Source organism: Camellia sinensis, chromosome 10, assembly GCF_055761805.1.
Source record: "Camellia sinensis isolate YWXY chromosome 10, ASM5576180v1, whole genome shotgun sequence".
NCBI classification, from domain to species: Eukaryota; Viridiplantae; Streptophyta; class Magnoliopsida; order Ericales; family Theaceae; genus Camellia; species Camellia sinensis.
This window is the reverse complement of record NC_138970.1, coordinates 150,605,096-150,616,776: the sequence shown is the minus strand read 5'-3', so window position 1 is coordinate 150,616,776 and position 11,681 is coordinate 150,605,096. Positions and strand designations below refer to the sequence as shown.

Below are 11,681 nucleotides of genomic sequence, written 5' to 3'. Positions count from 1 at the left end.
ACTTGAGGGGCATATGCACTAATAACATTCACTATATTCCCTCCAATAACTAGATTAATTAACATAATCCTATCCCCTTTCCTAATGACCGCCACTACATTCATCACAAGACCCTTAGCAGCTCAATAATCAAATCATCGAAAAATTTAAATATACTATATACATACACACTATTATATAAAATGTACAAGTTACTTGGTACGAACAGTTTTGTCACCACTTTTTTTATTCTTAAATTACCTTTATCTAACTGTTGATTTCAACCTGACTCACCAATTGATGAGTTTGAAAACTAACCTATGAAAAAATTAAATTGATTCAGATGTTTAAAACTTCACAAACATGGACAGTTTTCTATTGATCTTCTTTACTCATAAACATTAGCTTTTTGCGCACGCATTGCATATGCCCCATCACTTACATATATAAATATTTGTCATACACAATAATAATGTGCTGAATTTCTAAACAGTCAATTAAGAGAGTGATTGTAATTCCTCAGATATCGGCACACAGCAACATGTTTAACAAAACAGAAATTACAATATAAGGAAAACCGTTGTTTAATGGAAGGACATAGCTTTATGACAACAAAAAAACAAGCCAAATTCAATATCACTTTATTTAACAAAAGAAACACCTAGCATACCATCATTTTTTGTCTAGATAGTTTACAATTTGATCAATGTAGAGAATTTGACTGTACAAACACAATTTTGCCACATTATCTCAATGTCAGAAATGATTTATACTATCATTCTGGTTTCTTCACAACAAGAACAGGGCACTTGGCATTATGAACACAATAGCTGCTTACACTCCCTATCAGAGCCCTGCATCAACAAATTTGGTTTTAGGACCTATTTGAGAATCTTTATGTAGGACTATATAATACGAGTAAAGTTGCACAATAATGCATACGAATGCTAACCTTATAAGTCATTCTAGTAAGATATCTGAGATCTAGCAGAAAGAGTTAGCAACAACAAATTTACAAAAGCATGCCCAATTTTCTGCTTCTTCAGATATAATCGCAACAAATCAACATTCAAGAAATGGGGTGCCCGTGATATAGACAAAAAAAATGACATCTATAAGATCACTATAAGATGGACGGGGCAGAAGGTACATAGGATTAGCACATTGTTTCGACAAATTACTGGAAGAAAGGAAACTAACCTCTTGACTTTTCCAAGCTCGTGATCACCTAAAACAAGTAGATTGATGTTGTACTTTTCGACTGCATCGCATATGGCCTGTTTAGGATCCCCATCCTGTGCTATAGTTTCTGCATTTACCTGTAGAGAATAAGAGATAATGAATACCATTCCTTAATATTGCATGTGGTGTGCTAAAAAAATGAGTGTATTCAACTGCCTATAGACATCTTCTCTAGTGTGAAAAACATTATTAATTTTAGAAAATAATGTAAGTGATTTCCTAAAGTAACAAAGTACAGTAGAGAAAATGGGATGAGATATGGTCACAAACAAGCCAAATTCAATTTGTTGTTCATAATTTCTGTTTGCCTGTGCAATAATTGTGAAACTAAGATACAAGGATTATCTAACAAAGCTACAAGTCCATCTAACCCATCCATTATCACATGATATTATTTATTCTTTCTTTTGGCACACGGTATCCAATTACCCATAAAATAAGATTTTTTGGATTATGGATTTGAGGAGTGATTTGTAAAGGGAGGAAAAACAATGACAAAAATAAAACAAAATAAAATAAATAGAGCTCATATTAAAAATTTGGTCAGTCATTTGAAGACTTAGGCAACAAATTGACATGCACAAATTTGACATCAGTAAAAAGAACTCTACCCGATATGCCAAAATTAACACGGAGCATTAAAATTTAAAAAATGAATCAAAATTGATATCTCTCTCACCCATGCCAAATTTGACATGGTTAAAGTCTATGTCAATTCCACGTTAGATTTAAGCAACACGTTAGATATAAAATTTGGGTAGAGATGCTCTTATATTTCTCTCTGTTGTTTCTAGTTTTTTTTTTTTCTTCCTCTCGACAAATTCTGTGGGATATCATCACCCCATGTGAGGGGTGATTCTCCATGTGAAGAAGGAGTTGGCAATGTGCAAAGCCAACACACACATGAGCTGCCATGTTAGCCAACCTTTGGCCATGTGAAGCCAACACACAAGAGAGTTGGCACAAGCTGGCCATGTGCTGGCCAGCCCCTCTTCATCTCCTATTCTGTTAGTGTATAAATGGAGGCTGAGGGGAGAGTTTAATTGAGAGAGAGAGAGAGCAGAGCAAGCCACAGAGAGTGAAATATGTGAGGCGGAGAGACCGTCTCCCTCGGTGTGAGCGAGGGAGACGGGTGAGTGTGTGAGTGAGGAGAGTGTGAGCTCCTCCTCTATTGTAATCTTTCTGTAATATTTCCATTGTTATAGTGATAACCGGCTACTCTCCCGTGGACGTAGGCATTGAGGCCGAACCACGTTAAATATTGTGTCTCCTTGAGTGTGGGTGTGTTTTTCTGCATTGAATAATTTCTACAAGGTCTTGGGCGGGATCCCAGATCCCAACAATTGGTATCAGAGCCTCGTTGGTGGCGTTTCGGAACAAAAAACAGCGTGCTGTTTGAAACTGCCCAGAAATCAAGTTGCTCAAAATCAGGTTTTGAGCATACCAGGAGCAAGGGCTCGACGAGAGGAGTCCAGAAATATAAAGCAGACACCCAACGGAGGCCGGACGCGCCTCCACGCGCCCCTGGAAGAAGGCGCGTGAGGCCCAGTCTCTGCACGCGCCCACACGCGCCGTGAAGGCAGTCGGCACGTCGTCCCAGTCGCAGGCACGCGCCCCACGCGCGGCGGAAGGAAGAAGGTAAGTGGGGGAAGGCGCGTGTAAGGCACGCGCGTACCACGTCAGCAGCGACGTGTCATCAACAACGCCACGTGTCATCCACGTGGCAGCCCCGTCAGCAGTAGCGTCAGCAGCCAGGTCATCGACGCGTGGCAGCCATGTCATCGCCACGTCAGCACGGTTGTGCCATGTCATCTGCCACGTCAGCAGCCAGGGAGGGATCCAGTGCTACGCGGCAATGGTGCAGCCGCAGGAGGAAGGATCCAGTGCTTTGCGGCGAAGGTACAGCCGTAGATCTGAGGCGTACAAAATGTTTTGGCTAGATCGAAGCCATTTGGAGTCCATTTTTGGTGATCCAATAGTGGTTTCTGACTATTTGGAGTATTCCGGACACATCTGTACGGTCAGATTTTGGAGACGGAGTTTCTGTAAAAAGAAGGCAGATTAAAGTGACGAACGGCGTCAGGGGCAGTGGACGGAATATTTCGTTGGTACACGGAATATTCCTTGAACTTCTGAAAATTTCAATTTGGCCCAGAATTTTCAGAAAATTGTGGTGTGGCCCAGCTTTTGGGGATAGTTTTCAGTGAGGTCCCCGGAAATGCAGCGAAGGTTGGTTCTAGCTAAACGGACCGCTCCGGACGCAACCGCGAGGTCAGTATAGTGAAATTCCGAACAGTTTTGAAAGATTGTCAAAACATGGGAGTTTGTCATCTTCAATAGTCGAAGAAAGGTTGCCGGATATTGTGGAACGCTGCGGATTTACTGAATAGGTTAGAATGGGCAGATTCTGACCAGATTGGACAACCAGATACAGATTGAGATAGATCATTGAAGACCAGAGGAGATCAGGCTTGATCAAATGGCAAATCAAGGAAGATCAGGATTGGTCAGGGGTGATCAGAGGATTGCAAAGATGATTATCTCCGGAGTTCGTTGGAGGATCTGGTTCAATCAAAATAGAAGACCATTCATCGACGGATAGATGATTTGGCAACCAGTACAGGCTCAGGGAAATACTGTGGCTGTTGGAGCTATTGTATACGAGAAGGTACTAATGGTATGTGGACATGTAGAACAATAGTTGCAGAGGAGCATACTAAGTGCAGAAGCACAAATGCAGACGTGCAGCAGTGCAAGGGTACGGTAGAGTATCGTACAGAGGCGCAAGAGGAGTATGCAGCAACGGGTTGTTGAAAGTTTACAGGAACTTCCAGACAGAGAAATTGAGACAGGTAAAACGCAAGAGTGCGTGCCAAGGAGTGGCAAGTCTTATTTCTCTATGGTGGTTTCTTTAGTTCCATGGCAGCAGATGATAGAGTTGATGCAGATCTCTCAAGCAAGCTTGACGCAGGGAGACCAGAAGCCATGGGTGTGAGCACTATGCACGGAGTTGCATAGTGGTAACTTGTACAGACCGGTGGAAGTTGTCTTGGCAGAAGGGCTAACGGTCAAACATCAGTACGGACGTACAAGTGAGACAGAACCGAACATCAGGGATTGCAGCACAGACAACGGGCGTATGAGATCGCTGGGAAGTTGTTCTGAAGGGCAGAAAGCAAAGGCTGGTTGTTCAGAAATAAGCTCCGAGCAAGGAAAATTGAGGATGTTGATGTGTCAAACTCTGAAGTTTTCTAGTTGCTCCCGTGTTCATCATGCAAGGAGTTGCACGGTAATGCATGACAGTCAAGGGCATCCCAGCAGGGGGTGCAGGACATCCAATCAGGGGGTGCAGGACATCCAATCAGGGGGTGTCGGATATCTTGGTTGCGCAAGTTCAAGCATAGCAGGTATAGACATCCGAGACAGAAGCGTGGAAGAGATCTGTAGGAGATAGGAGCAGAGGCTCTCTCCAAATCAAAGAGTGGTGTGAGTTGAGTTGAGGATGTAGGATTCCCTCCTCCTCCTGTATCTCTGGTGTATTATCTCTAGCTTTCAAGGGATGCAGCGTCTCAGTGAGGAGATGCAAACTATGTTGAATTTGGGCGTGACAAGATTAGCAGCAATGTGTGTAGTGGATCACCTCACATGGGCTGAGGGGGTGATTTGTGGGATATCATCACCCCATGTGAGGGGTGATTCTCCATGTGAAGAAGGAGTTGGCAATGTGCAAAGCCAACACACACATGAGCTGCCATGTTAGCCAACCTTTGGCCATGTGAAGCCAACACACAAGAGAGTTGGCACAAGCTGGCCATGTGCTGGCCAGCCCCTCTTCATCTCCTATTCTGTTAGTGTATAAATGGAGGCTGAGGGGAGAGTTTAATTGAGAGAGAGAGAGAGCAGAGCAAGCCACAGAGAGTGAAATATGTGAGGCGGAGAGACCGTCTCCCTCGGTGTGAGCGAGGGAGACGGGTGAGTGTGTGAGTGAGGAGAGTGTGAGCTCCTCCTCTATTGTAATCTTTCTGTAATATTTCCATTGTTATAATGATAACCGGCTACTCTCCCGTGGACGTAGGCATTGAGGCCGAACCACGTTAAATATTGTGTCTCCTTGAGTGTGGGTGTGTTTTTCTGCATTGAATAATTTCTACAAGGTCTTGGGCGGGATCCCAGATCCCAACAAATTCATCCTTAAATTCATAATCCAAACGGAACCTAAAAACAAACCAACTTAGGATTTCACTCTATTAAGTTTTTAGATGAAATTACCTTTCACATGAACAATAAAATCAAACAAAGCAAATATCTGTTTAAAATCACAATTGAAACATGGTCATACCCCATGACTGGCACAGATGCTCTTAGCTTTCTCCAAAATCCCCATTGAAACCACCTTGTTCTGCTCTTGAACAGAGTTCACAAACTCAGAATCTGTCATTAAAAAAATTCAGCACAACTTGCAAGTAGAAATATATACTTATTAATACAGACCTTAAACCTCCAATAATCATCAATCAGTATTTCAAATACAAAATCACTTCATTCTTATGTGGAAGTATTATAATTATGCGGTGAGCGCCCAACACCAAATCTTTAACTGAGGTATAATACTATATTAAATTGTTAATGTTCGTCCCATCAAAAAACTTAAGCTATTAGAGAATATTAACTTCATTATTTATATTATCAAACATATATTTGTATACATGAACCTTTTACCAATTAAGAAGCCCCTAACTAGAATCAATAAGACACAAAAATAGAAAAGAACAAATACAAAAAAATAATAATAAATAAATAAATAGACAAAAAAAGAAAAAAAGAAGATTTGTTTACATATTCTTTACTTTTAAGATATATCTAGTACATCTAGATTTAAATATTAAAAAAAAAAAAAAGAAAGAAAGAAACAAATCTTTTTATAAATCTCTTTTACATATACTAGTAAACAAATATAAAATATATATATAAAAAAAAAACAATAAAACATAAAGAAGTTTACTAATCACAAAAACATAATCAAAACACGAAAAAAAAGATTATTAGTTGAGTCGAATATATAGGAAAAAAACAACATAATTGAATATCAATAATTATATATTTAAATTATATTTATTTTAAAAAATTAACGATAAATATAATTTTAATAGTAATTATTATTTTTTATAATATAAATTTAATTTAAAAATATAACTATTTATATGAGATTATATTAACTTTTTATATTATATAAATATTTTATTCAATAAATCTTTAAAAATAAATTATTCAAATTACCAAAATCGTCAAATAACTCTCCCAACCCAACCCATATATGAGATTAAAGATCCGAACCCAAATAGCTCTTCAAATTGAAGAAAAAAGAAAATGAACAATTTCAACAACAGGTGTAGAGAGAGAGAGAGAGAGAGAGAGAGAGAGGACATAACTGGCTAAGATGGGGCAATACATGCGAGCAGAGCCAAGAGGCGCAGCAAAGACATTGGCGGTAGTCGCAGAAGGCTGAGCCATAAATATAATGAGGGGATTGGCAGATCTGCTGATCGATTCTCTCAGGTTTTCAAGAACCCACATCAGAGCATGGTAACTTGACCCGCTCTCATCGATTGCCACCATCACTTTCTTCCCACTCTCCACCACTGCCATTTCTACTCTTTTTAGAAATTTTCAAAGTTTCTTTCAGATTCAAACACAAAAACCCAGAACAAACAAAAAAAAAGGATAACAGAAGTATATCAACTCACTGATTGATGATGGTAAGGTAGGTGCAAGAAATATCAAGTAGAAGGTCCACCTGAAAGATCAGACAAAACGACAATAAACCGCTTGTAGATGACAACTTAACTGTTGTATGGCTTTATCTAAATACAATTATAGAGGTGGCCCTCTTTTGAATTTGGCTTGAGTTTTAGAAAAACCAAGTACAACTTTTATTTTTATTTTTTTATTTATTTTTTTTTTTTAAAAAAAGCTTAAGAAATTAGTCACAGACATTTAATTAGTGTGTTTGATTTGAGTTTTTTAGATTAAATTTTTTAAAAATTATTTTTTTGTTTTTCGTGTTTTTTTGTTTTTAATAAATATTTTTAAAATTTTAAACATTTTTTTACTTGTTTAGATACACCTTATTTAGATGTATCTAAAAAGTAAAAAATTTATACAAAAATATTTTAAAAAATTAATAAATACATAAAAATATAAAAAAATGTACTGAATTTTTGTAATTTTTTTTGTATTTTTGGTGTTTAGTGAATTTTTAAAAGATTTTTTTTTTACAATTTTTTTACTCTTGAAGTGTATTTATATTAGGTGTGTTTAAAAGTAAAAAAATTACTTAAAATATTAAAAAAAATTCAGTAAGAACACAAAAATACGAAAAATAAGAAAGTAAAATTTTTTGAAAAATATTTTTTGAAAAGTGAAAACAAGAAGGTGATTGATTTTTTTAATTAATTTGAATTAAGATATTTTTAGTTTGAAATTAAAAAAAATTAATTTAAATTTTTTTTAATTTTTACAAAAAAATAAGAATAATGCTTGGGACCCCCTTTTGGGGGTCACCCCCTTTGCCACGTGGCGGGTGGTAATTGGAAGAGTAGGAAAAAAAGAAAAAGAAAAAGAAAATGTAACCAATGAGAGAGAGAGGGGGTCAAAGGGAGCGGGGGAAAAAGGGAGATGAATCATTGTTGAAAAAATAATTATAATTTAAATAGAATATTTTATTTTATTAATTTATTTTATCTTTCGTTTTTTTTTTTTAACCCAACTAAATTAGGCAAACGGAGGCTTTTGCGTTTTGGACTTTTGAGGGATTATGGTAGCTGGGGGGAAAACCGGTTAGTCAAACGGTAGGCCCACATGCAGCGATCAGTCTGCTCCTTACACAAAATTATGAAAAATTATTGATTGGTCTAGGCTATGCTACTCATCCATTTATCAGGTTCCTTTCAATATTTTAATATAAATTTATCCTTTCACCAATTATGAATTATTTTGAAAAGGTCGTTAAATTTTAATTTTTTAATTTTTAAAAAAAATTATGTACAAAATATGAGAAATAATTTGATTTAAAACAAATTAAAAAAAAAAACTTTTAACTCACTTTTTTAAAAGAGGCCAATATTATTGAAACACTAAAAGCCTAACCAATAACCTCTTCAAAATTAGGGACAGATAAAAAAAATTCTCGCATAAGCTTTTAAAATGCTTCCGGAAAATTGTTTGGATCAGATCATATGCATAATTTTTTTTTTAATTATAATTATATCTTATTTTAAAGTTGGATAAATTATAAAGTTTGCTTAAAATACTAATTATTTTTTGTATTTTAAAAAATTAAATCCAGCCGTTTAAAAATTTTAATCCCATAATAAATAACTCGTTTCATTAATCAATCATTAAGTCAATTAATAATTTTTAATGACGTAAACAATATATTTGAATTAAAATTTTGATAATTTAATTGTTGTATAGAAGGATGGATAATTGGGGAATTTTATTTGTCTATCAACTCTTATTAAATGTCAAATTTCAACAATGAAATATTTGTAATTTCTAAAATTACAGAGATAATTTGTATTTTAAATAAATATTTATAATTTATCCTTTTTATTTCAATCGTACAATAAGTAATTTTTTAATGGTTGTTTGGTTAAAAATATAAGATGGAAAAAACTGGAGAGTTTGATAATGATTTTTTAGCTTTCAATGAAAAAAAGAAAAGAAAAAAGAATAGAGAATAGAAAAGAATCTTTAACTCATTTGTATGTTCTTTTAACCTTTTAGTGATTTTTTTACTAAAAATCTTAATTCTCAAAGACACTTTTACTATCGTCTTTCCTCTCCCATCCCTTTCACCTACTATTACCCACCATCACAATTTATGAGATCACCCATGCTCTTTCCTACCTCTATCCACTGCTCCAACTCTCCGCCATCTCCAATCGTCCCTACCTTCCCTCGCTCTAACCACTCGCCAATCCTTTCTCACCTCTAGTAGTGTATCCCAATCCTTTTTTACCGCCAGCCACACACCACCACAACTAGACTTGAGAAAGTATTCATTCGACCCACTAAAATCGAATGGGCCGAACCAATCTGCCACAAAATAGACGATTTTAATGGTCCGAGCCGACAAATATGGATGCATTTTTTTCAATCCATTTAAGTTCGGACAAATAGCATATATGATGCCACTTGACCCAACTCGATCCACTAACACCACTAAGAAAATGATGTTATACTTTTATGCTTTTTGTGTTAAAAAAAAAATTTATTTAGTAATGAAGAATAAAAATAATTAGGGCAAATTACATATACCTCCTCGAGGTTTAGTAAAATTACACATATCTCCCTGAGGTTTGAGAAATTACAGATACCCCCTGAAGGTACTATTTAGATAACAAATTAGGAGGCAAATTGTTATGAAAATATAAACCTCAGGGGATAATTTGTTATGAAAATATAAACCTCAGGAGGGTATCTGTAATTTTCGAAACCTGAGGGGGTATCTATAATTTAGCTAAACCTCGAGGGAGGTATATGTAATTTGCCCAAATAATTATTGAAAAATAATTCAAAAAATGCCTAAAAGAATAAAGCCAAACAACTACACCGCCAAACTAATCTACATCCACCAATTAACCGGCATGGCCCTTTCATTTTGCATCTGCTAACTAAACGAATGGGTCCAGATTAATTCTTCTCAATTTGCTTAACTTCGGATGAATAGTGGATGAGAAGTCACCTAACCCAACTCGATCTGCAAGCACCCCTAATCACAACTCCTCATTCCTTTCTACATTTTCTCATACTAATGCTTCATCTCTCCTTTGAAACCCTATATGTTACCCCTTTTATCATTCTTGAAACCCTAGTTGCCATTTGCCTCCACTATTTTCGAAACCCTAGAGTTATAAAAGAGAGATCTAATGGGAAGGATATGTTGATAATGGTAGTGAAGACGCTGGAGTTGGGGAAAAAGAGATCAATGTAGTAAATTGGTTGAGAAAGGAAGGTCGAGGTGGTATGGGGACCAGAAGAGTAGTTTGGGAGGGTCGTCCTCATCAGTAAGTAAAGGAGTTGTAGTGAGAATGGCAAGGTAGACAGAGAAGGGTACATAAGGGCTTGGGGTGACATTAAGGGTGGAGAGTGGTAATCGAAGCTAGGGTGGGAGTGGTAACCAAAGCTAGTGGTATGGTAGTGCGTAGTGTTGGGGGTAAGGATGGACATAGAGTTAGGTTACAATTTGAGATGTTGGAGGTTACTTTTGGTATTGAGTAGTGTGTCTAAAGTAGTGGTGGACATTCGTCGGGCTGGGCCGGGTCAACACTACATAATAAAGGATTTTGTGTCTGTCCAAGCTCGACTCAGCCTTAACATCAAACCTCTACATCTGTCAAAGCCCGATCCAAAAAATAATTATAAATATCAAACCCACCTATCAAACTATATGCCAATTTTTTTTTAAAACATTCTATATTTAAATTCAATCACATATTATATTTCTTAAATAAATATAATGACATTTATTATAAATTGAAAGATTTTGTGTATAAATTGAAAGATTTCTTAAATAAATTCAATCACATATCACCATAAATGTGAGTTTGAATAAAATCAATAAAGATAAAATCTAAATTCCAACAACAAAAAAAATATTTTAATATATTATAATTAATTAATTTAACAACAAGTTGGGTCAGGCTAGGTTAAAAGTATAATTCTCCAGCTTAGCCAAAATATTGACCCAGCTTGACCCTATATGTTAAAATAACCTTTCCAAATCCTAAAAAAATAGGATCAAGCTGAGCTGGTCGGGCTGATGCCCACCCCTAGTCTAAAGTAGGAAAATCGTGAGAAAATATTACAGACAGTAGAGACTAAAGTGAAAAAAAAAAAATTAAATTAAATTAAATTAAATGCTAAAGCAGGAAAATCATGAAACTTAAGGTAGGTAAAGTATAATTTATTCATTTTTATGCACATTACATTTTGGACGGAAGTTACTTTTGAGAGTAGATTGGAAAAAATTACAAATGTATAGAGGGGAAAAAAAATAGAATAATATTAGAAATTATGAAAAAAATATCATGAAATGCATCGTGAAGATTTTCATCATTTGATTAGTGTGTGGTGTTTTATTGTATGTATAATCCAAGGGTAGAAAATCTTTTATAATCATTTTCATAATATTTTTTTCATGATTCCTATCATTACTCAAAAAAATAATGGGCTAAAGTGGAAAAACCATGAAAATTAAAAAGGGCACAGTATAATTTACCATTTCTTTAAACAACTAGGTATTAAAAGGTTCCAACTCATATTTTTTTTCTTTTGCCCAAGAGGGATGCAACCTCCATTTTTGAAGAGCAGCAATTCTGGAGTACAGAGGGCTGCAACCTCCATTTTTTAAGATAAACGAACTAAAAAGTATCCATGCTTCCACCAGCAAGTACTGT

At 35.8% G+C, this 11,681-nt stretch overlaps 1 protein-coding gene across 3 annotated transcripts; it reads right to left on the bottom strand.

Moving 5' to 3' along the window:
- Positions 1 to 523: 523 nt before the first annotated feature.
- Positions 524 to 7,156, bottom strand: LOC114305966 (uncharacterized). 3 transcript variants are annotated; one of them, XM_028251121.2, is made up of 5 exons: positions 6,966 to 7,156; positions 6,651 to 6,860; positions 5,561 to 5,652; positions 1,180 to 1,298; positions 524 to 833 (listed from the first exon to the last, which is right to left on the bottom strand). In XM_028251121.2, coding segments are annotated over exons 1-5 (501 nt in total). In that variant the 5' UTR covers positions 6,967 to 7,156; the 3' UTR covers positions 524 to 754. The 3 variants fall into 3 exon arrangements, with proteins under 3 accessions (XP_028106922.1, XP_028106921.1, XP_028106920.1); XM_028251120.2 differs by having other exon boundaries at positions 6,651 to 6,869; positions 6,966 to 7,140; XM_028251119.2 differs by lacking the exon at positions 6,966 to 7,156 and having other exon boundaries at positions 6,651 to 6,956.
- Between the last annotated feature and the right edge of the window lie 4,525 nt (positions 7,157 to 11,681).